At 37.1% G+C, this 24,726-nt stretch overlaps 1 protein-coding gene across 4 annotated transcripts in view; it reads left to right on the forward strand.

Moving 5' to 3' along the window:
* LOC126377794 (ankyrin-2-like) overlaps positions 1-24,726 on the forward strand; it is an 82,014-nt gene that overhangs the window by 38,835 nt on the left and 18,453 nt on the right. For 2 of the 4 annotated variants that reach the window (XM_050025628.1, XM_050025629.1), the window contains exons 13-36: positions 336-473; positions 3,015-3,161; positions 3,602-3,745; positions 4,168-4,289; positions 4,733-4,826; positions 5,359-5,530; positions 6,037-6,189; positions 6,765-6,885; positions 7,272-7,292; positions 8,301-8,420; positions 8,719-8,823; positions 9,140-9,300; positions 9,834-9,959; positions 10,813-10,901; positions 14,372-14,579; positions 17,039-17,198; positions 17,702-17,867; positions 19,179-19,391; positions 20,654-20,787; positions 21,395-21,564; positions 22,034-22,174; positions 22,389-22,568; positions 22,707-24,031; positions 24,144-24,644. In XM_050025628.1, coding sequence (XP_049881585.1) covers positions 336-473; positions 3,015-3,161; positions 3,602-3,745; positions 4,168-4,289; positions 4,733-4,826; positions 5,359-5,530; positions 6,037-6,189; positions 6,765-6,885; positions 7,272-7,292; positions 8,301-8,420; positions 8,719-8,823; positions 9,140-9,300; positions 9,834-9,959; positions 10,813-10,901; positions 14,372-14,579; positions 17,039-17,198; positions 17,702-17,867; positions 19,179-19,391; positions 20,654-20,787; positions 21,395-21,564; positions 22,034-22,174; positions 22,389-22,568; positions 22,707-24,031; positions 24,144-24,644 — 4,911 coding nt within the window. Of the gene's footprint in view, positions 1-335; positions 474-3,014; positions 3,162-3,601; positions 3,746-4,167; positions 4,290-4,732; positions 4,827-5,358; positions 5,531-6,036; positions 6,190-6,764; positions 6,886-7,206; positions 7,293-8,300; positions 8,421-8,718; positions 8,824-9,139; positions 9,301-9,833; positions 9,960-10,812; positions 10,902-14,371; positions 14,580-17,038; positions 17,199-17,701; positions 17,868-19,178; positions 19,392-20,653; positions 20,788-21,394; positions 21,565-22,033; positions 22,175-22,388; positions 22,569-22,706; positions 24,032-24,143; positions 24,645-24,726 lie in introns of those variants that run through there. The other 2 variants (XM_050025630.1, XR_007567994.1) reach the window with 2 other exon arrangements.

Below are 24,726 nucleotides of genomic sequence, written 5' to 3' on the forward strand. Positions count from 1 at the left end.
ATCTATCTTAAAATCAACAACAATAGATATTTTAAATACACAATAATCGTGTGCTTTACAGCGATTTTAAAAGCCGTCACAAGAACGCTGTTTATATCATTTGACGACGGCGTGAAAGCTTGAGATGAGATGACGATGGATCGTGTGTAGTTATGGTAGTGAACTTTTTAGCCTTTTAAGTATTACACCTCCCAGGATCTCCATACAGTTCATATATTCATTAAAACTCCACTTAGGAAAGACTTCTATTCAGTTTTTCGTGTAGAGACTTGTTGTAAGTGGCCATTACTTTTTTGTTACCGGATCTCTGCTGAACTTCTATTTCGTTTACCCAGGTGGCAAACTTACTGCTAGCTCACGGTGCGTCACCAGACCAAGCTGGCAAGAACGGCATGACTCCTCTGCACATTGCAGCTCAGTATGACCAACAGGCTGTGGCTAGTACTCTCCTTGAGAAAGGAGCTGATGCTAAGGTAAGTCAACCTGTAGGATCTTAAATAAGTCCTGAAATGAAAATAGGAGGAGATAAGGATAAGAAAGAACACATTATCGGTAGAAACGTCTTCAAAAGCAGCAAAAAACAAATAATTTTAAACTTAAAAAACTGTAGAGACAATTATTTAAATCAAAAATTTTCAACAAAAAAAACCGACTTCAAACGCAAAACTAAAAAGCAATAAATAAGTTTACTTCGCACAAAGTAATAAGTACGTATTTACAATTAGTTAATTAATTTTATATTTCCGAAGCCGGTGCCAAGTAAATGCTACAACGAAGTACCGATTCATATATTTTTCAAATACTGATTGTTTTGTGATTTTTTGTTTGACCTTGTTTTGTAATTGCTATATTAAACAATATTGTGTGTACATAGTAATTTGATATTGTAGTAGGGTTGTTGTAGCATTTACTTGGCACCGACTTCAGAATTATAAAATTAATTAACTAATTGTAAATACGTACTTATTACTTTGTGCGAAGTAAATTTATTTATTGCTTTTTAGTTTTGCGTTTGAAGTCGGTTTTTTTTTGTTGAAAATTTTATTTTATTTTACGATTTTAAGTAATGGTTAGACCGTGCAAGGATGCAGATATTAACGATATCAGACAGATTATCAGATTTATATTGATTTATAATAATAATATATGGTTAGTAGCGATCACAATTGATGAACATGTTTACACACACACACATACACACATGTGGTTGTCAGTGGAAGCTGCTGTCATACACACTCACGCACACACATATATATATACACTAGATTTCGCGTGGTTCCTGGTATCCTGTTTGTTCGAAACTGCCCCACCTATCTCTTCGTATGGCGGTCATCTTGTTTTTCCGCCATTTTGTTTTTTTTTTACCGGCGAATGAATTTGACCAAGATTTAAATAGGTGTCGTGGAAACAAAAAAGTTCCAGGTGCAATAGGTTTGCCAGGCCGTAGGATGTCTCCTTGATATGGAGCAGTTTTCAAAGATGATGTTCCGATTACACCCCTATACATCATTTTTACCCCCGAGACAATTTCTGGAAAAACAAAATTTTGTATGGCGGCCATCTTGTTTTTCCGCCATTTTGTTATTTTTTTTTCATCCGCGATGGAATTTGACCAAGATCTAAATAGGTGTTCTGAAAGAAAAATTGGTTCACGTGCGATAGTTTTGCCAGGCCGTAGGGTGTCTCTCTGATGCGGAGTAGTTTTTGGTGACCAGAAAGTATTTCTGTAGTACTCTACATGACGTTTTGAGCAAGCGCCCCATACATTGTTTTTAACCAAAGGGGCTTTTCCTAAAAACAACAAAATTTTGTATGGCGGCCATCTTGTTTTTCCGCCATTTTGTTTTTTGCACCGGCGATTGGATTTGATCAAGATTTAAATACGTTTCGGGAAAGAAAAATTGCTCCAGGTTGTATAGTTTTGCCAGGCCATAGGGTGTCGCCCTGATGCTGACCAGTTTCCGAAGGTCTGGAAGTTTTCCCGGAGCCTAGACACTGATCCGACTAATTTGACATTACAAACGCACTAGTCGCCCCTACGATTTTTGAAAATTCCCCTCGATTTCTCTGGTCTGCCATCATCAGACCCTGACTTCCTTGACATGGGACCACCTTGGGTATATCTCCTTTCGAACAAAAAAAGAATTATCAAAATCGGTTCATATACGACGAAGTTATGCCCGAACAAACATAAAAAAAAAATATATACGGTCGAATTGAGTACCTCCTCCTTTTTTGAAGTCGGTAAAAAGCAAGAAAAGGTACATAGATTTCAAGGAAAAAGTTATCCCCAAACACTGTTGGTGATTCATCATACTATTGGATACTAAAATAAAATTTGTCTTTGAGCACCTTTAACAACGTTAGAAAGAAGCAGCTACATTGTATGAGAATGTCAAATTTTCCTTCAAATCTGTCTGTCTTGCAAACTTTGAGGGTTAATTACTTAGTTTTATGCCCTTATTAAGGGTACTTTTTTGGATGTTTCTAAAAGCCTATTAAATGGAGCAGTTTTTAGAAATACTTTCAGGGTCCATGACAATCTCATGTGTTTATTATTCTTCGGCGAAGTATTAACAACTGTAACAATTTTGGTCGAATTCTCACTTTGACTTCCGATAACTTTTTTTTTATCTTTGATTTCACTTTGATTTATCTTTGATTGAGCGGTACACAGCCTTAGGCATAGTTGTGAAGTAAAATAAAATAATTATTAAGAAAGGCATAGCGACAAAATGATTATTTCTGAAGTAAGGTAGAAAATCTAGAAAAAGGTACAAAATGGGTCATATCTCCTAAACCGTAAATAATTGCTGAACATATATGGGGGTGTTTCTGGTAGCTAATGAGCCCCTCTTTCTAATTTTTCATTTTGAACCTGAACTTCTGGGCCACCCTGTATATCATCGTATAAATGACGCTAGTTGTTGAGTTACAGAAGATAGCTTATAGAAAGACCAATATAAGTGCATATTAACAATAAATGATTGATGATGAATGAATTTATTTCATAGGCTGTGGCTAAGAATGGCCACACTCCACTCCACATAGCGGCTCGCAAGAATCAGATGGAGACAGCTGCTACTCTACTGGAGTATGGGGCTCTTACCAACGCTGAATCTAAGGCTGGCTTTACTCCATTGCATCTAGCTGCACAGCAGGTTTGTAATTAGCTTTATTATCACGAACTTGCTGTACTTATTTATTCCTTTCTATTATGAGTAGACTCTGTAATATGTCCTCCATAACAGCAAAAGAATTTTAACAAAGGGCATCTGATGCCTAGTCTTGTTGTTTTTAAATTAAATGTACTTAAATTAATTTAATAATATTTGCTATGTTCCTTCGTAGAATCTCTATTTCCATAAAACAAGAAGATAATATATACACTTAGATGGTGTAACGGCTACAGCCGTTGCGATTATAATACTAAAATCAAAGAAAGAAACAAAATATTTATTATGAGAGGGCGCCACAGCTATACAATAACATCAAAAAATATAATAAGTACATATAAACTCATAATCTTAAAACTGTTCCGCTTCAACATGTTCATTTTCACTTATAAAGATACATTTATTTCTACGTATGTCTAAAACAGGGTCACACAGAAATGTGCTCCCTTTTGGTTGAGCATGGAGCTGAGGTGGACCAGCAAGCTAAGAATGGACTGGCAGCATTACACCTCGCTGCTCAAGAAGACAGAGTACCAGTTGCCCAACTACTGGTCAAAAATGGAGCTGAGGTAAGTGACATTTGCAAGCTCGTTCCATCTTAGACCATTGGCTAAGCAACAGATGAAATTTTGGACAAACGCAAACTTTATATACTTAAGTTAATGAGAACGTAATCATAGTCTCCCGGGTTTATTACAGAGGATTTCGATGATACAGTGGTTTGGGAAGAAAATAAAAAAGTTTTGTAAAAGAATGAAATTGATTTTCATTACTAATACATGCTAAAACATTTTATAATCCCTCAACTACTCAAGAATAAAAAAATATTATTTTTTGATTATTAATGATCGACATAGCTTTTCTAAAGTTACTCCACCACATATTAGTGATATTCTACTTAGTCTTCGACGCGTCGATAGCATAACAAAATTCTTAAGGACTTGCAATCGCGATAAAGACAAAAATCCTAACATAATGTTGTATCTTGCAGGTGGACATTTGCACCAAAGGTGGTTACACTCCGCTTCACATTGCCAGTCACTACGGACAAGCTAATATGGTTCGCTTCTTACTTGACAGCGGAGCTTCTGTCAAGGCTCAGACTACTCACGGGTAAGCATTATAAAAAAATGTTGTACCCTACGTTATTATTTGTGGCAAAGTTCCAAAGAAGGGTAAGTTTGTGAGGACTGGAAGAAAAAAATCTTAGAATCCTTTGTGTTTTTGGAAATTCCCATTTAGAACATACATAAGTTTCAAGCGGATATTTATTATTACAGGGTGATATTGTCTAACTCAACTCACACTTTATCGCAATTATCATCACAGCGACAACTCTTGACTATTTGTTAAAATGTTGCCAATCACAAATTACGATAGATATTGGACTTTCGATTTTGAAGTTTTGTATCAAACTGAAAATAAAATAGAACGAGGCTCAAAAACTGGCTAATTTGATTTTGCGTAATGACGACCCTTAGAATAACTTAAGGACGGTGAAATACCTAATGCTGATGCAGTTAAGATTTATACGAAATATGTGTTGGATTTGACAGATATACAGCACTGCATCATGCCGCTCAACAGGGACACATCAATATCGTCAACATTTTGCTAGAGAACAAGGCTGATGCCAACGCTACTACCACGGTAAATATTTGAATATCAACAAATAGTTAATTGGCCACTGATAGTTGTTCGAAGAAAACTATGCTGGGTAGTTTTTTCATTTAAAAGAGATAAAACTTAGGTTAAAAAAAGATGCAGAAACATCAGTTTTTCTATATGTACCGTTTTGTTTGCTGCATTCGGATCACGATCCGGTCCTGGGTGTAATCCCGGAGCGGACTTTTTTCAGAAATTATCTTCTAACAATGTCTCGATTTCGTCTTGTCAGACATCGACCTCAAATTCCACATGAATTGATAATACTGATTTCTTATCCTTACTTTTAAAGAATTTGAGTCCCATTACGATTGGTGTATCACCGTGGTGGGATCCCCATGCCAGGGGGACAAATAATGGCTATGTAGGTTGTGGGAAGCTACAGTAGTTTTAGACGGATGAGACGTTCTTTATGCAATAAAATGATTCAAAGTGTAACTATGTTAACCTACTGAGTAAAGATGTTTTTGAATTTGAACGTATCTACATTTTCATAAATTATCTTGATGAAACCCAGAATGGACAAACTCCCCTGGACATCGCGTCTAAGCTGGGGTATGTGACGGTGATGGAAACTCTGAAAGATGTCTCCGAGCCATCCATCGCTCCCGTCAGTCAGGAGAAATATAAGGTCGTGGCTCCAGAGACTATGCTTGAGACGTTCATGTCTGATTCTGAGGAGGAAGGAGGTAAGGAATATTCCATAATTTAGTATTGTTTCGTATGTAGGGGGGAGATTTGGTAATGTTTATAGCGAGTGCAGAAGCGCAGGGTTCTAGATAATAATTCAAGGCACATAGAAGCAGTACCAGAAACTTTCCATTAGTATGTACATAGCTACATATCTGTAATCAATACAGCCGAATGTGTTGTTTCTGATATCTATCCTTCCTGTGTATTATTTTATTGCCTTTCATGCATGCGATTCATAGGTCGGTATTCGTAGATGAAAAGATATCATTATGATAGCGACAATCCTTTTACCACAATATCACCTGGTGATCCGAAAGTAACATGATCTTAGACGATAGAAGAAGAAGACCATCACAATACCCATTATTTGGTATGCAATACAACATATAGGTAAAAGGTACATTACGAATTGATGCTCAGAAAAATATCAAGTCCCCTATAAGAAGAAAATATGTATGGGAAGAAGATGTTAATTATTTTAATATAGGTTTTGATATTTTAGGTGAAGACACTATCCTGAACGACCAGCCGTACCGGTATCTGACAGCTGATGACATGAAATCTCTCGGTGATGACTCGTTGCCAATTGATGTGACCAAGGATGAGAGGACTGAGTCTGCGATGAGCCATAAGAATATTATGGAATTGTCTCAAAGTAAGTTTTAGGGTTTGATTATTTTTATATTATTATTACAAACCAAACTTCTGCGATTTTAAGATTTTTTTTTAATTCTATAAATTACTTTTCAAATTACACATCAAATGTCTCGGATTATTGTTTACTGGAGTAAAGCCACGTGTAATCAACAGATTTGTACCCACCTTTTTGATACGAAGCCCTAAGGTGATTCCTACAAGACACGGATCTTATAGCGGTGCAACGCGCAGCGATGCGTTATTCGTATGTTTGACATCAGCAGGTTACATACAAGTCAATGCAAGTTTGTCGACCGCTTCATTGACAATCGCGTCGCGCGTCGGTGTTTGGTGTCGTGTGAGCTAAAATGTATGGCGATACGTTATCAGCGCACCGTCCGTGCCTATCATAATGATTATGATCATGATAGAAAGCATTCCTCTACCTGCTTTTACGATATCCCCAAAGGAGACTGATCGTGTTCTGTTTTTTAATCGCTTACAATCCAGCAACTTAGCAGCAGCTCTTACGTAGATATCTGATGATACACCTTTTCGAATTACCTTCAATAAAACTTTGTGTTTCTTCAACAGCTTCAGTGAATGGTATGCCCTACCAGCCACAACAAGAGGTGGTGGTGAAGAGTATCAGCCGATACAGCACCGCGCCTGCGCCGGAGGGATACTGCTACAATGTCGACCCTACAGTGCCCAAGTCAGTATCTATACATGACATGAAAATGTTTCATCATTTGGTAACAAGCTGATAGCCTTCTTGAACTTATTCGGCAGATATTGAATTTCTATCAGGGACTTTGACAAATACGTTATTAGACTGTTTATCAACAAGTTTTGAGGCATGGCTCTTAATTTTAACATCCTCCCCTTTTCGTTCATTATTTTACATATTTTTTTTCATTCAATTCAATAAAATATTTTTTACTTTGACTTTGAAAGAGGTTCATCAAATTCTGATCCTTAATGCGTAGAAATGTGTAATTTCCCAATATTTTGACCGTTGTTGTGTTTATTTCAGAATAGTGACAGTAATTTTCTAATCTCACTGCTTGTTACGCACGCTCTCTGGATATGGATTCATAGAAAAAAGCTACAATGGAAAAAGTAAGTATTTATTTTTACAGTGTAATGACACATCAAGTGCGCGGGCGCACGATTTCACCATATATTTTTTTCCTACACCTGATGCATTACTAACCAGTATAGTATGAAATAAGGTCTTAAACCAATTTATTAATTGAAACTTCGACTCTACTGTACTCTATGTCTTCAAACAAATAGCAATTTAGTGGAGCAGCGATTAAAATGTTTTCATTGTCAACTAGGAGGGTTAAAAAGGCCACATTGTAGCAATTGATCTAAAAAAGCAATATTGCTATTTGACGTTTGTTGTATTATGTGAATAATAATATTTCATTAAAAAACAGGAAACTGTTTATTAAATCCTACATTTGAAGCATAGCACTCTATGGAAGTGAAACGTGGGCTGTGTTGGAAGCGTTTGAGATGTAGTGTTAGCAAAGGATGAAGAGTATAAGCTGAACTGAAATGGTGACAAATGTGCTGGAAAGAGTTGAAGAAAAAATAACCATAATGAAGACTATAGAGAATCGGAGAGGAAATATGATTGGCCACCTGATACGTCACTATTCATTTATAAAGAACATCACAGAAGGAAAAACTGAGGAAAGAGAGTAGAGAAGAACATTTATGAAACAAATAAAATAGAAGGTGCAGATTGTGTCGTATCAGGAGGTGAAGGATTTTACGGAGAGAAGAGAGGAATGGCGATTACTCTACCGACAAGAGCGCAGCTCTTAAATGATGAGAAAAAGATACGTTTGTTGACATTGAGCACTTACGGTGGTATTAATAAACTAATCTCAGCTGAGACTGCCCTCAAGATCATGCTAAAGTCCCTGTTTTTCTTTAAGAACTGCCACATTGGCATAATCTTGAGAACAGTCTCAAAGCTGAGATTAGTTTATTAATTCCACCCTTAGTTTTATATGTGCAAATATCAAAATCCAATATTGGTTCAATGTGGCCTCGTTAGACCCATATTAGCGTCTAGCTTTATTTCGACCGCTGTCTAACCAATGTTTTCTACAGTTTCCTGGTATCGTTCCTCGTGGACGCGCGTGGTGGAGCCATGCGGGGCTGCCGCGGTGGTGGAGTGAGGGTCATCGTACCACCACTGTCTGCTCAACAGCCTACTAGGATTACTTGCAGGTTTGTTACTTTTTTACATACATACACAGGATGTTAGTGACAGTACCGAAAACTTTGAGGAATGATTTAGACCATGTGTTGATATTAAGTGGAATTTTCCGTCGCAAAAGTATGGAACTGAAAAAATAATTTTCATCAATTTGGAAAACAGGTAATTCCACTTGATATCAACTCGGAATCATGGTCTGAATCTTCCCCGAAAGTTTTTTTTCTTCTGTATCTAACCCTACTGAATAGAGAATCATTTTGTAAGCTCTTCGGTGTGCACTGTTATTTATTTTATGATACACGTTTTCAGATACTTGAAGCCGTCTCGTATCAATCACATGCCTCCGCTGATGGAAGGCGAGGCCCTTGCAGCCAGAGTGTTGGAGATGGGACCAGTAGCTGCCAAGTTCTTGGGGTAAGTACTAACAAAGAAGAAGAAGATTAATGCTGTCTTTGCATAATACCAACGTAACATAACATAACCAATATAGACGGCAATACAGCTCATCAGCTATCACGTTGGTCTAACAGAAAGCTCGATGAGGTGTGGGTGCTTGGTTCATCTTGCCATGGATGTGCCTCTGACTAACTCATTGTGATATAATTGAGAACATATGTTATGTAAAAAGAATAATATACATTTTTTGGTATATTGTGGATGCATTTCAACAATCCTCGTTCTCAATTTCAAAATTGTTCAATCATTTTAGACAAACCATGTTGTGTTTCAGGCCAGTAATCCTAGAAGTGCCCCACTACGCATCCCTACGCGGGAAAGAGCGAGAGATAGTGATCCTGCGCTCAGACAACGGGACCAGCTGGCGAGAGCACAACGCTGACGCTACAGACGATGTCGTCCAAGATATACTGCATGAGACGCTCGAGATTGAAGGTGTGTCTTCTCTTCTATCGTGTGGGTTATGATGTGGATTACCAACCTCATCAACCCTGGTATCAAGGTTACTAGCGAGTTGGGAGCCGCCAAAGGCCCCTGATTTGGTTTATGTAACGACTACTGACTTACAACAGTAAGTAGTAACCGAGACCAACGGTTTCTTCTTCGGACCTTCAGAAGCACGGATCATCTTACAATTGGACAATCAGGTGACCAGCCTGTAATGTCCTAACCAAACTAGGGATCACACAGTGATTTTTTGGATTTGAACCCAGGACCTCCTGATCGTGAGCTTGACTCTCAAACCACTAGACCACGGAGGCCGTTAAGGTTCGTGAAAACTTTTCCCAGCATTTGACCCAAGCGGACACAAATCAATTTCTATAAAAACCTGGCGATCTTGGTTGCTTGAAACCTAGTTAACGCGTTAATAACTAACCCAAATTATCATCCGATCAGATCCATGGCCTATCTGGTTTACCTACTGCATATTTACTGATTCTCATCTTCTCTTTGTTTTTTTGTATCAGAAACCAACGAGGACGAGAAAGGCTGGGATGCTCCCAGGGTCACGAGGATCTTGACACATGACTTCCCGCAGTACTTCGCCGTCATATCGCGCATACGACAAGAGGTCCATGCTATTGGACCTGAAGGTAAGGTGAAACAGTTTAAATCTCCTAAGACCGAAATTTCCAGAGACAATAGTTGAGCAATGGGGTTTGAAATTTAAATACAAAAAAAAAAATATGTATTTCGATCTTCCGGCTTTGAAAGTACGTTTTGAAACTAATAGGGTATTTGACTGAGTCGAAGATAAATTATAACATGCTAATCTAGAAATAGAAGCCAGTCTACGATGATCAAAAATCAATCTAATTTTATGTTTATACTTATTTCCGAATTTTATAATGAATTAAATAACAATATGTACGACGTTTGATATTTTTATTGATTATTTACCACTGAACAGTATTTCCGTAGGTATTTTTATACAAACTTTCGTTTTGACAATTCGTATAAAGTATCTCATTCAACTAGGTTGTCAAGTAGTCTATTCTCCATTGTGTAAATAAAATTGAGACTTACTTGGAGGTGTCAGACTAATTGCACAGCCCGGATACAGCACAATATAGGAGCGACTGAAAAACAGCTTTTCTGTTTCTCTGGAAATAGAAATGGTTTTGATCTGTTACCGACTTCTGCTCAAAGCATACGATAGTACGTTAAAAACGTGATTACTATGAAATTTGTACGAAAAAGCAACCTGTGACGTCATAGGAAAAGGTGACAAATTTCTTTATTGAAATTCATAACTTAAGTTACATAGAAAAAAAAATTGTACCGTCAGATCTTTATTTAGTAATCAGAATTTTATAATTAATCTTTGACCTAGGAAACTACCCAATTCAAAATACATAAATTCAAATGAACCGACCATAAACTAACGGCCAGTAACACACATCACAGTACCAATATTTAAAATAAACAAGTTTATCTCCTTTGCAGGTGGAATGGTATCCAGTTCGGTAGTGCCCCAAGTGCAGGCGGTATTCCCTCAAGGTGCTCTCACCAAGAAAATCAAAGTCGGCCTGCAGGTAAATCTATTCAAACCGCGAAAAGGTGTTAAGGATAAGAATCTGAAAAAGATCACCGTCAATAATGTGTCTAAGAAGAAAAGGTTCTCTTTAATTTGGTAGGGTTACGAGTATACCACTTTAGCGTTAAGGTTTTTAGCCTTTGATAGCATTGTATCCACGTAGCAATTGGCTTCACACTTATAGGAAATCGACATAGTCGAACTCAGACTCAAGCTTATGACGATATATCGAATATTTTGAACACATAGTTACCATGTAAGTGAAATTATTTTAGTTTATTCGTCTATTTATTAAGACTGTTTAAAATCGAATTTGATTCTTATTGTATTTACTTGAGTAACGAGTATTTGCTCTTCTGTAACATTTGGAATGTACTTTAGAATTTTAGATTACTTTTTTAAGTTCAATGCCAAAGATTTGTGTTCACCATAGTTGAGTATTCCATTATCGAAAAAACTTATAGTACAAATGTGATTGCCAAATTTTTTTATTAACCTTTTATATTGTATTGTATTTCTTATTGCGTCTTTATGTATTAAATAATTACAATATATACACTGTAGTGGTTCATTAATAATTGTACCAGTTTTTAATATGATAGTATCATTAGTCCAAAAACGTATACCATTGAAGAACTTGATAATAATAAAGTAACACTTTTCACTGCGTTGATATTTATAAAGCTATATTTAGCCAAAGCTTTTAGACTTATAATTAATGTTAACATATCTAAGTCATTCAAACAGGTTCACCTTGTCATTTTAAAATGTGATTAGATTAAGAGAACTTATTTTGTCACTTAGTATATAAGTCAATACACTTCTAACTATAATGCCATACCCAATAAATTTAGAATTTACTTAAAAAATACATGGAATTTTAAATTTAGATGGAAATTTCAATAAATATAGTGTTGATGTCAATATTTGTTTCAATTTTGAAGCAAATGTGAATGATATGAAATCACTGTTAGTTAAAGTGGCAGGTTTATCTCACACAGCGTTGGAGCAAAGATAATTGTATTGTCTCTAGTTGGTCTTTAGGCGAAAACAGCATGATTTGATTACACGTTTGATTATCTTATCTTATGAATGATTATGATTGTTATTATAGATCATGTATATGTTGCAGTAGGATGATATAAACTGAAAGTAGAACTGTACTTAGCTGTACTAATACTTCTTCTTATTGTGTGGGCTGTGAGGTGGAATACCAACCCCATCAACCCTGGTGTCAGAGTTATTATTGAGCCGCCAAAGGCCCCTGACATGACTCATGTAACGACTACATACGTACATCAGTAAGTAGTAACCGGGACCAACGGCTTAACGTGCCTTCCGAAGCCCGGATCGTCCTACTTTCGGAGAATCAGGTGATCAGCCTGTAATGTCGTAACCAAACTAGGGATCACAAAGTGATTTTTGTGATAATTTTTTACTCAAATAATTAATCTCTAAATCGTAAAGTCTCTTACTCGATCCTTCCATAGCTAGCCTCCGATAGATATAAGATGTTTGGTATTAAGAGGAATGAAAACTATAACAATGACTTAAACATTCCTTACGATACTGTCATCTATAACAACAGATATAAGTATATAAAACATTTACTTAGTCTACAGACGCATACAAAAAAGTTAAAAGATTAGACACAGACTGTCAATTAGCAGAGTCGACGAATGTATGTGTGCTGCAACAGCGTAAAATGTTTTGCTTTCACAAACGAAACGCTAATTTTCAGCTACAACATGGCTGGGTATAAAATAGCTGGGCAGAAGATAATATGAATAAATACTTTGATTATTCTCAGATATACCATCATACTGCGACATAATTATACATTTAAATATGATATTGTGTGTTGTTTATCTAAGGATCGGAGTGAAATGTTGAATGGTAATAATTAAGTAGTTTTAAACTTGTATTTTTAAGTATATTGCTAAATTTATTGGGTAATATCTACTCTATGCTTTACTGTGTACTAAAATGTTATGCAAATATGTAATTTATTTCCTAAAGACCAAACGCGAGAGTGCATGTTTAATTTATTTTGCTATATAAAGTGTTGTTTTCTGTGTGTCAGCTTGTATTAGTGAAGTGTGTTGCATTTTGGTTTGGAGCGCATGTGTGAGAAATAGTTCCAGCTACACGTCTACTGAGTGTACCCAGTCTCCTTTACGCTTGTCCTGTGATTTCATAATGTTCATATTTGCTTCGTTTTGCACCGGCCGCTCTTACACGAACCTTATTATTTTAGTTTTGAATAAAATACAACAAAAAATAATGTTTTCAAAGAAAAAATACCCTTAAACATCTTACGAACGACAAAAATCACTTCAGAAAATAAAAAATTGGTTGATAAAATGTATTTGATGTAGATGCTGTAAATACAAATCTATCATAAAAAAGTTATATCAATGTAAATATTGAATATAACAAGGTTATAAAAGCAATCAAAGCTAACAACAATACCACTATGGATACTACAATTACGAACTAAATTGTAGAACATGTTAAGCAACAATTAGACTGTATTTTCGTTTGCAACAGTACGCCAAGACATGGTAAGTTTATTTTCATTTATTTACATCACACTGCGCTAAATATAGGCAATCACAAGCATGATGCTTCTTGTGTTTGGTCTTAGAGGTAATATCCATTGATATATGAACTACCGTAGATAACGCGCGTCATACAAAAATACGTTGAAAACTTAACGCTAACTTAGCTAGACATTGATACGCAGCTAAATTCAACAAAATTGTCAAAAATTTGGTAAGTACGTCGCCGTCATATAACGTCTATTAGCACGTGGTGCTCCATAACGCGGTCGGGTTATACAAGTTGATTCGGTCATCATCGCCGCCGCTCTGAGCAATGCCAATTTGATGCTCTTCTTGGTGTTGTACATTACCTTTTTGTAACACTTTTTGAGCGTTCATGTTCAATCTACGGTAGTAAATAGCGATGGTAATATCTGTTAAACAAATTGTTATGAGGAAGGTGAATCTAAAGTAATGTACAGTTTTGATGTACCTACACTTAACGTGCAAGATTTAATATCTTAGTCAAAACCAGGAAATACAGGGTGAATGTCATATAGAACTACTAAACGTCGGATCGGAGTCCAAAGATAGAAAGACCACACGTCATTTTCCCAGCGTTATCCCATTTCCACAGGGCTCGCTTACTTAAGCTAAAGATTTTGTCGATATTTTCATTCACCGATGAGCACGTGATATTAATTTATAATCCAAACATGAAAGTCAAAAGAATCAAGCGTTCTTTCGACTGGGTTACCAAGGCAATATTCTACCACTACTTAAATTGCTTTGAAGTGTTAATTGCAATTGTTTTTTTGTTTGTAGGTTTCCCACCTATAATATTGATAACAAATAAATGTATCCGTCACAAGATGACAACGCAATATAAGTCAATAGCACTAAGGATCATTTCACTTATTTACAGGCCCAAATAATAGACTCAGAACTGACAGCGAAGCTTCTAGGCCGAGGAGTGGCCGTGTCACCGGTAGTGACAGTGGAACCTCGACGAAGAAAGTTCCACAAAGCAATAACCCTGAGTATGCCAGCCCCGAGGCCTCATACTCAGGGGATGACCAACCAGTACAGCACGTCGTCGGCGCCAACCCTGAGACTTCTCTGCTCCATCTCAGGTAAACTTAAATTATTTCGCATTCCTTTCCCTGCAGATTTTATTGGTTATTGGAAACATATTCATTGACAGTGATCTGACAATGTTGATGCTAAGATGTTAGCACTACTTAATCTTATAAAGAAGAAAGAAATGACAGTACTTACAGATGTATTTGCTAAAACTATTTGCGCGTTAAAAAAGGGGTTTCCTAAAATATTTAGACTTCACAAAAGCAGTGATAATGTTGATGTTTTTTAAAATATAATTTGCATTTGTCATTTCTATGTTTCCAATAACTATGTGGCGTCTGTCAAGTGTTGCAATGGAGTATGGCTTGTATTTGCTACAACTTGACAACGTAACGCTTTGCGTGACGGGAGGTAAGTTGCCTATAATCTAGGTGAAATACTAGGCTTTACTTTTTGCTATAATTTATTAGGTACTTATAAGTATGTATAGAATACCAATATTCCATTACAACACCTTAGTGGTGTAGAAAGGTTCATGGACACCATAAAGCGACTTGGTAATAAAGATAGCGTAGATATTTTATCATTTTAAAACTTTATAGAGTACCTACCAATTGATAGAAGATAATTTTGTTGGTACCTTTTTCTAGTACTTTTACATCTTTAATAAATTATTATACGAGCTAGAGTAGTTACGAGATGAATTATAACAGAAATTTAGTACGAATACTCCCAATTTTATAGACAACGGGATGAGCATGTTAATTCGAACTTTTAGCGTAGTTCATGATTTTTCATTTCAAATAAGACTTCACATGCGGGGAAAAAAGAAAATGTTTAAAGTCCAATCGAACAGGCGCTTATAGCAAATACACCAGGCAGCTAAGGGGCCTCAGCCCTATGTGTGCGTTTTGTGCGTGTCTACATTGTCTTTGTTCTCGTGTTTGTGTGTGTTGCACGCTCACCGTGTGGGGCGCTATTTAATATGCTGCCACCTTTCGGCGCGCACCAACAGGGGTATTTCGCAAACGATCTCTCGAAGGTAAAAAACTAGACCTATTATACAAGTACTAAACAAAATCGAAACGTCGGTTTAAGTTCCATTATCTTCAGTTTGATATTATTTTACCCTTTTCCGTTCCGTTACGTACCTTATTTTGTTCATAATTCATTGTTTCGATGTGATATTTATACTCTGCTTCTGATCTGTCTTGAAGAGTATAATTATCTGACACATTGATTTTATTCCCTCTATCACTTTTTGAATGCTTTTCCATATCTTGCTTCTCATACATTCTTCCTCTTTGCACGGGCTGAGAATTTTACGCTTTGTTAATCACATTTCACTCTGTATCATAACCATTCAATAAATCTTGGGACTACAAGAGAATGCACTGCGATTTGATCACTGGACGTTGTCGGTTTAGAACAATGTTTGAACAGGAATCCTAGACTTCTTGACCTGCAATATGTATTGGCACATTGTAAGATCTGAACACGTAACGTAACGACTGTACCGTGACTACCCGTATAATGTAAGCGTTAAAGTAAACAAGAGAGTTGGTTTCATCCGGTGCCATCTTGATCACCCTCATTTCATACTCTGCGTCAGTGTTCCCAAAATTCTGTTATTTGCACTCGAAGTTCTTTTCCAAAACGGCCTATCAGTTCTGTTATCTTCATATCATCTTCTGTTTCGTTGTTCTCATTTATGTTCTTCATTATTTCACTAAACACGATTTGAGTTTCGTCGTTGATTTTGTGGATTGGACTTTGGGTTTATTTTTCAGTGAATTTCCTTCGAGAGATCTGTTTTTCGAATAACCAGACCAACAATTTTGGCAATTAGTTGAAGTGTTGAATTATTGTTTTCATTTTGGAAAATAGCACTATTTTCTAAGAAGCAGGTTGTAATCGTATACAGTGGGCCACTTTGAATCACTTTTTCATTTGAAAAGAAAACAAAAAATGGTACGTTATTTATTGTTTTTTGTGTAATGTCTTGTCTTTGCTTGTTGTGTGTTTGCTATAGGCCGTTTTGGAAACATTTTATGTTCATTTTGTACTAAGTTTTTACCTATCTTTCTGATTTCCAATCTTTCTTCTTCTACAGCGGTTTCTCTATAAATTGAATCTTGATGCTTTAGTTTTCACACAGTGATAATTATGTGACAAGCATACAAATAAGTATCTGAATTTATGTCCACACACTTTTTGTACACACTTTGATATATGTTTAAAACAATTGGATGTTTAGTAGAGGTGAAATAGATTCTATTAACTCATAAGTTTTGAAGTACTTACGTAGATAATAAGAGCCTGCTTTGGCATGCAAAATAGTAGATTCATTAATTGTGGCAGTTTCAAATAGCGTTGTAACCGCTGTGTACTGCATTCGTAGCTACAATACGTGTAACAAAACGGGCGTTAGCATAGATGAACTTATCAGCATGTGTGTGTTGTCTGTGCGTATTAAAACCGACTATAAAATTGAAGTGATTTTAAACAGGAGGAACGAATCGAGCTCACTGGGAAGATGTCACCGAAAACACGCCTTTGACGTTCGTGAACGATTGCGTTTCGTTCACAACTACCGTCTCAGCTCGCTATTGGCTAATTGATTGTCGACATATCGAAGATGCTACGAAAATGGCAACTGAATTGTACAGGTGAGTAATCGAAGGCTTCTGCATCTGCCGAAGACGAAGTCACTTATCTGCAATTTCTGTTTTATCTGGAACAAATTTTGCTTTTCTTTTATTCAACCCCGGTCTCAGACTTGCACCATTGAGTTATTAATTTATCTTAAGTGCAGTTTTCACTAATACATTTGGCGCGATCATTATAGACGGGGATACGGCTCACCACCTATCATTTTAGTCTAAAAGAAAGCTCGGTGAGGTGTGGGTACTTAGTTCATCTTGCGATGGATGTACCACTGACATTGGATATAGTCGTGGGCTTATGCTGTTGTTTATGTTATCAGCTTCTTTCACCCTGAGGTTATATTATGCCATCATCATCACCCTAGCATTATCCCGTTTCTCACAGGGTCCTTCTTCTGTACTATCTCTGATTCTTGTTGTTCTAGTTTGTTTGTGTAATAAAGAGTATTTGTTTTGTTTGTTTATTGTATTGTTATTTTTTTTATAAATTACTTTATGACGCCCAGGGAAGCGATCCACGTGCCGTTCATGTCGCGTTTCGTGGTGTACGCTAAACGCACGGATGAACTGCAAGCGCAGCTGAGGGTGTTCTGCGTGACTGATGATAAAGAAGACAAAGCCTTGGAGCGCATCGAGAGGTTCATTCAAGTTGCTAAGAGCAGGGATGTGGAGGTGAGGATATTCATATGTTTTCATCTGGAACCAATAAGGACACGTGAACAAAGTGTCTTCCCCTTAAATCAAATTAAGATGAGCAGTGGACAAACTTTTAGTAAATAATAAAGGTTAAAGATAAATTGCTTATTAGCTTGTAGGATAGATTGCAATATTATGAAGCATAACGTCTAACGTCTGTCTGTGTAACGTCTGGCGTTTGAAGACTAAAGTTAGACCGAGGGGGTGAGGTAAACCTATCTCAACCCCCGGGTGAGGAGCGGAGAGTTACCGTTCTATACGTAGTATTACTGCTTGATTATTAATATTACATACTTCATTATATTTAAGTACATCCAAGACAATTGCAGTAAATAAAGTTAAAAAACAACACAATTTGTCACATAATCAGAAACATACGTAGCTTCGTCATTACCAATTAGACGTTTAAGTGTTCTGAGTCTGACCTGGTTCAAATGAACCCATGACACTAGCGGGATTGCCCCACTGTACAGACACTGATAGGCGTTGGACCAGGTACGACCCAGAGGTAGGGTCACCCCCTCTGACTGTGAGCCTCCGGACGATTTCATATTTTTATTTTATTTTCTTCGGGGAGCCAACAATTTCAATTACAAATAAATATATACAAAGGTAGTTAGCAGAAGGCTAATTACAAACTTCCACATAAAAAGGTGAAATAACAAAGAAAGTTCTTACGTCTTATTTATTTATTTATTTATTCATTATAAAAGATATTATAAAATTCTTAGATTACGACACTGAAACCCATAATGGGTTTAAGATATGTCAAATTCAGGTCAGGCAGTACAGGTATAAATTAACACTTAACACAATAAATTTAAGGTTGAAAAAGTAATATAGGTACAATACGAATGTATGCCTCGGTAATCAATTAACAAAAGATAGTTGGACGGTCGGACCGGTATATTGGTAGACACAGGCTTAAACTTTACACAAACCATAAGTACTTAAACAAAATGCTGCTTTGAACATTTAAGTGGATAAAAGATCGAATAGAGTCTTAATAGAAATAAGAAAGAAGCAGATTAATAAATAACAACAACCCTTTCCCTGATCAATTCCCTCGCCTGACTACCCCAAGGATCTGCAGTCTCAAAAGCCACAGGCACAAACACGTATGCAGCTTTCAGAGCCGCGTACTTGGAATGCTTGTGCTTGGCCGCAGAATCCGCGACTCGCGAAGTCCAGTGCAAGTGGGACACCGCATACGTGCTTACCCAGGTGGCGTCCCACACCGCCGCTTTTTTAAGAATGTTACAACTATGTTAAGTAATTCCAAAACAGGTCCACGAAGGCAAGCCAATTTATCTAGAATTTGGGGGCAATTTGGTGCCAGTGGCGAAATCAGGGGAGCAACTATCGATACCGTTCCGAGCATTCCGGGAGAACCGGGTGGCGTTCCCGGTGATGATCAAGACTCAGGATCTGGAGCCGATCTGCCGCTGCCAGTTCATGAGGGACCCGAAGGTGCCCAAGGGAGAACCTTCGCCTGCGCCTGTAAGTATATTACTAATACATTCTTCAATGAAACATTTACATGCAAAACTTAACACATTGATCTCGAACAAATAGATTACCAATTTTAGCGAAAAAGTGTCCGCGAGAAGGGTGAGAGCCTTCAGCGCTCCCCATTTGTTCGGCCAAGTAGTTAATGCCATCTGCGGCAAATCTACAATACATACATATATAAACAGCCAATATATGTCCCACGTGTACGTAGTCGTTACATGAGCCATGTCAGGGGCCTTTGGCGGCTCAATAGTAACCCTGACACCAGGGTTGATGAGGTTGGTACTCCACCTCACAACCCACACGATATAAGAAGGTATGTCCCAATGCTGGGCACAGGCCTCCCCTCAATCAACCGGAGGGGGTATGGAGCATACTCCACCACGCTGCTCCAATGCGGGTTGGTGGAGGTGTTTTTACTGCTAAAAGCCGGGACCAACGGCTTAACGTGCCCTCCGAAGCATGGAATCATCTTACTTTTTCGGACAATCAGATGATTCAAGCCTGAAAAGTCTTTACCAAACAAAGGACAGTCTCACAAAGTGATTTCGACAATGTCCCCATCGGGAATCGAACCCGGACCTCCAGATCGTGAGCCTAACGCTCTAACCACTAGACCACGGAGGCTGTTGCGGCAAATCTACAATAAGTCACGTCAAAAAACAAAGCATCTTGTCACTAAACGACAGCGTGTCAAGATTGAAGATTGATTGTGTAATGACGACACTGTACAACCGATATTATTCTTTATTTTAATAAATATGACATCTTAAGGAAGGAACGAATTTATACTACTTATACAAATTAATGATGAAATGCTACACCGACAAGAGCGTGGCTCTTAAATTGATGATGATGATACAAATTAATGTATACGTACTATATTTACATACAACATGGTTCTGACGATTTTTTCGAAGTAAATCATTACCGATTGTGAGTCTATTTCTTTATAGTCTGCCAGTTCTTAGCACTAATTTGGTTAAGAAGTGCATTAGTTATACAAATTAAACATCATCATCATAGCGATTATTATTGCGTATGGCAGACAAATATCCTGCTTGGATCAAATAGCGAAATCCCGTTTTCACAAAAAGTGTCCATTGTCCAGCCAAGTAGTTTATGTCGTTATAATAAGTCACGTCAAAAATATACCTCTATATACAGCGCATAATGAAATATTGCTAGCTACACTAGCAAACGAGGATTAAAAAATCGTCCTTGTGCACATTTTGTATTTTCTTCACCAGATCGCAGTACTGAACATCATGGTACCAGACGAGATGCAAATAGAGAGGACGTCACCTATACCTAACGACACCGCCGTGCCGCGACGCACTGCTGAGCAAGAACTTATTTGGAGACAACGGCTTAGTGATCCTAGGTAAGTAACTACTAACACCTATGTTCTTCTATCTAACTATAAATACTCACGAGTATTCGCCAAGACTTCGATGAAGTCATCATAAATATATGCATTATGTCCGATAAATTGCGTCTTACGATGTTAACTCTTTCATGGAAACTAACTAAGGGACAAAGACCTTCCATTTATATGTAGACAAAATAATATGACACTTGGAATCGAGACTACTATCTTAGAATTAGAATTGGTCGTTACCGAAGATAAAGTAATCGCCCAAAAGTAGCAATACTAACAGTTGTCTAGTTTGGTCTGCAAAATCCTACTGCTGGGCAAAGGCCTCCTCTTACTCTTTCCATTTTTCGCAATCCTGTGCGTATTCTAGCCAGCCAGTCCCTCCGGCAAGTGTCCAAATTGTCAACCCATCCCTTTCGAGGTCTACCACGACTTCTGTAACTGATTCGTGCCCATTTAAGTCTGAAGGTTTTACGTCACCACCCACATCAGTGATTCCACTTTTTGAATGTAGTGTTGTATTTCGTACTTGATATATTCGTTTGACATCTAACACACAACTTTCAATCGCTCTTTGGCAGACCTTGAGTTAATAACAAAACGTAATTTCCAGGTTGGAAGATATCTGCAACCTTCTAGGCAAAGATTGGGTGGCATTGGCGTACGAGCTGGGAGTCAGCGTGGCTACCGTCAATCAGATTCAAGCCAAGAGGATCACGACCGCGGAACAGGCACAACTTATGTTGAAACTCTGGAAGACGCAGTCTGGAACTAAGGCTCAAGGTTGGAATAAGAAAAAGCTTAACAATCGTTGCGTAGCATCGGCCGTGTTGAGTAATAGAGTAAGAAAGAATGATAAGAATGAGATGTGGTGTAAAACAGAGGGTATCCAAGTTTAGGCTCCAGCCTCTACAAATCATCATCTCCCTAGTATTATCCCGTTTTTCACAGGGTCCGCTTATAGACTGCTTGTCTGACCTTTCAACCCGCGAAGGGAAAATCAGCTCAATACAGATTAGGTCATACCTCCGAAAATGCATTTCTCGGGAATAGGGGGTTTCCTAACGATGTTTTCCTTCACCGTGAGCACGTGATAATCATTTATGATCCAAACGTGAATTCGAAAACAAATTCGACAATCATTGGTTTAGGCCTGTACTGAATTCGAACGTGCGATCTCAAAGTGAGAGGCAAGCGTCTGGTAAAGTTAGATCAATATCACTTTAATACCTATTGATGGATATTCTTTCAGATACATCCCTCGAACTAGCTTTGTGTCGCATTGGTCGAGATGACATCATCGCGCCGCAGTCTGACGTCACTAACGAACGTAGGATACAACGCAACATTTATCAAGAGAGACAAGCTTCTGAAGAGATTGAAGCATACAAAGGTGAGTTATTCTTACTTCTTTAACGCGATCACTGTTTGCTAAGTGAAGGATTTGATTCTTTAGATCACATTTATAAACACAAAACGAACAATATATTTACTTTAGTCTGGTAGGTATTGAAAAACACTTTCTGACAATGTTGATGCTTGGCTACTTCAAAGTTAAAATTAACAGATTTTAATGTTGCGATTGTTTATTAAATTTATCATTTTAGCCGAAGAAGACAATAAACTCAAAGAAAAGATATACGAAGACAATCAAATAGAAGAACGCATGCGTGAGTCTGAACATGATCAAGATGAGGCAAAATATTCTCCTGAAGAGAAGTCTATTGTTGAAAAGAGTGAGATTGAGAGGACTCCTACGCCGAGCGAGGAGAGTGAGGAAGATGAAGGTGATAATAAAGATTTTATTAATTATAATAATATGTTTAAGACAATATCTATATTATAACGAATATTTTAAGTGTAAAATCCGTTAAAATAAAATGTATCTTTAACTCATGTTCAAAACATATTTATACTACTTTCAGACGTAAAACGGAGCGTTGCTGAGAGGAAAGAACAAATAACAAGAAAATTGAGTTCCAGCAAAATACCTGCTTCTAAACAAAAGAAGGAAATTCGGGAGGAAATCATTGAGATCAAGACTCAAATCAAACCAGACATTAAGAAATTCCAAGACATCGAACAACAAGTCAAAGAAAAGGAACCTAAATTGGAGAGAACGCGTTCCAAAACTTCGCCGGAATCTGTCGAAGAAGAAAGAGAGGCGGAGATTCTGATAGAAGAAGTAGTTGAAGTAAAAAGGGAAGAACCTAAACCAGTAGAGCGGCCGATCGAACAATTCAGAAAGTTTGATCCATCATCACCCGGAAAACCTACACCTAAACATTTACAACGACATATGAGAAACGAATCAATGAAGTTTTCGTCTGGAGACTTCTCAAACGTAACAATCACTCCCAGAAAATCAGTGACGGCTGAAATGTCTGAAATCAAACAAACAGTGGAAAGCAAAGTTGATACATTTACAAAAGAAGTTATTTCCCAAAAAGAAATATACTCGTCTAAAGTAGAAGAGAAATTAGACGACGGTGACAAATCGCCGGAATTAGTAACTGAAGAAGAGAGAGACATCGCCGAAGCTACTTTGAGAGATAAGATTAGTACATTCGAATCAAAGATGTCTAAAGAACCTTCTATTGAACTAGCGAAAACTACAGTTAAACTTACGAAAGAAGCTTTAAAAAAACATACAATGCAGCAAGATCAAGGTATTGAATACACTCAAGAATTTGTAAGGAAACAATCAGAACAAATTTCGTCTATGGAAACAATTGAACAGGTTACGCAAAAGATTTCTGCTGAAACTGAAAAACATGTTGGAGTTATTAAGTCTGTTAAAGAGACAATACAACAATTTGATTCTAAAACGAAAACTGATGACAAGGCTATGCCTTTCCCAAAAACGATGAGGACAGATTCCACTCTTGTACAAGTATCGTCTGAAGAAGATAGCGAGTTCTTAAAAAAGTCTACTGATTCTGAAACTGAAACGGAGTCGCAGACTACTGTCAAAGTGGACAAAGATGACAAAAAAATTAAAGGTAAGATTGATAGAGACGTGTTTGACAAGAAGCCCGATTTTAAACCTAAAGACGTATCTGATAAACAAAAAGATGATAAGTCAAAGAAACCTGGTGATGATGATAAAAAAGATGGGTCAGTAGCTATTAAAGTTCAGAAGTTAGAAAAGCAAATGACCGATGAGCTAAGATCTAAAGTAAGTGAAGAAGAAGTTACTGAAACACTTGAAGAAAAAGACGTATCTATTAGTGAAAAAGCTAAAGAAAAGGTAGGTATATTGTAGAAGTGAAAACTTTTACAGATGTAGAGTATATTTTATAAAGATTTTACTTTTTTCTACACTTTCCCTCTATCAATCTTTTATTTTTTTATTATTTTAGGTTGAAACTCAACTGTCTATTGCTAGCACTAAATCTGATTTGAGCAAGCATACTAAAACAGATTCCGTGGGTTCTGACCTACAAGAGATAGTTGGTATCCCAGGAAAAATATCCCAGGAATCACCAGTGCCATCCGCAATTGACAAAACAGATTCACTCGCTGACTTGCAACAAAGTACTGAAAAGGACTTCAGTTTTGTATCCCAGACCGAATCAAAGGTCTACTCGAAAGATTCTAAGCATCGAAGTGACTCATTAGATGAAGCGTCTCAATTTTCTGACTTAGAAGATCAAGTGGGCACGAGTCCTGCCCACAAGCCCCATTTAGAAAAAATTGTCGAACCAACATTAACTAAGGTGGACGAAACTATCTTATCCTCAACTTTTATTGATAAAAAAGAAACGTCAACTAGAGATCAGACTCTAGAATTTTTAAGATTTGAAAGTGAGTTTAGTTCACAAACTCATGCACCCGCTCTTGCACCCAGTGACTCTGATAAGGTACATTTATTTTATTTTACTATTTTCTATTTCTTGTTACAATATACCTAGTAGTTTAATTATACTACTTACATTTATATAT

The sequence above is a fragment of the Pectinophora gossypiella genome, chromosome 24 (assembly GCF_024362695.1).
Source record: "Pectinophora gossypiella chromosome 24, ilPecGoss1.1, whole genome shotgun sequence".
NCBI lineage: Eukaryota > Metazoa > Arthropoda > Insecta > Lepidoptera > Gelechiidae > Pectinophora > Pectinophora gossypiella.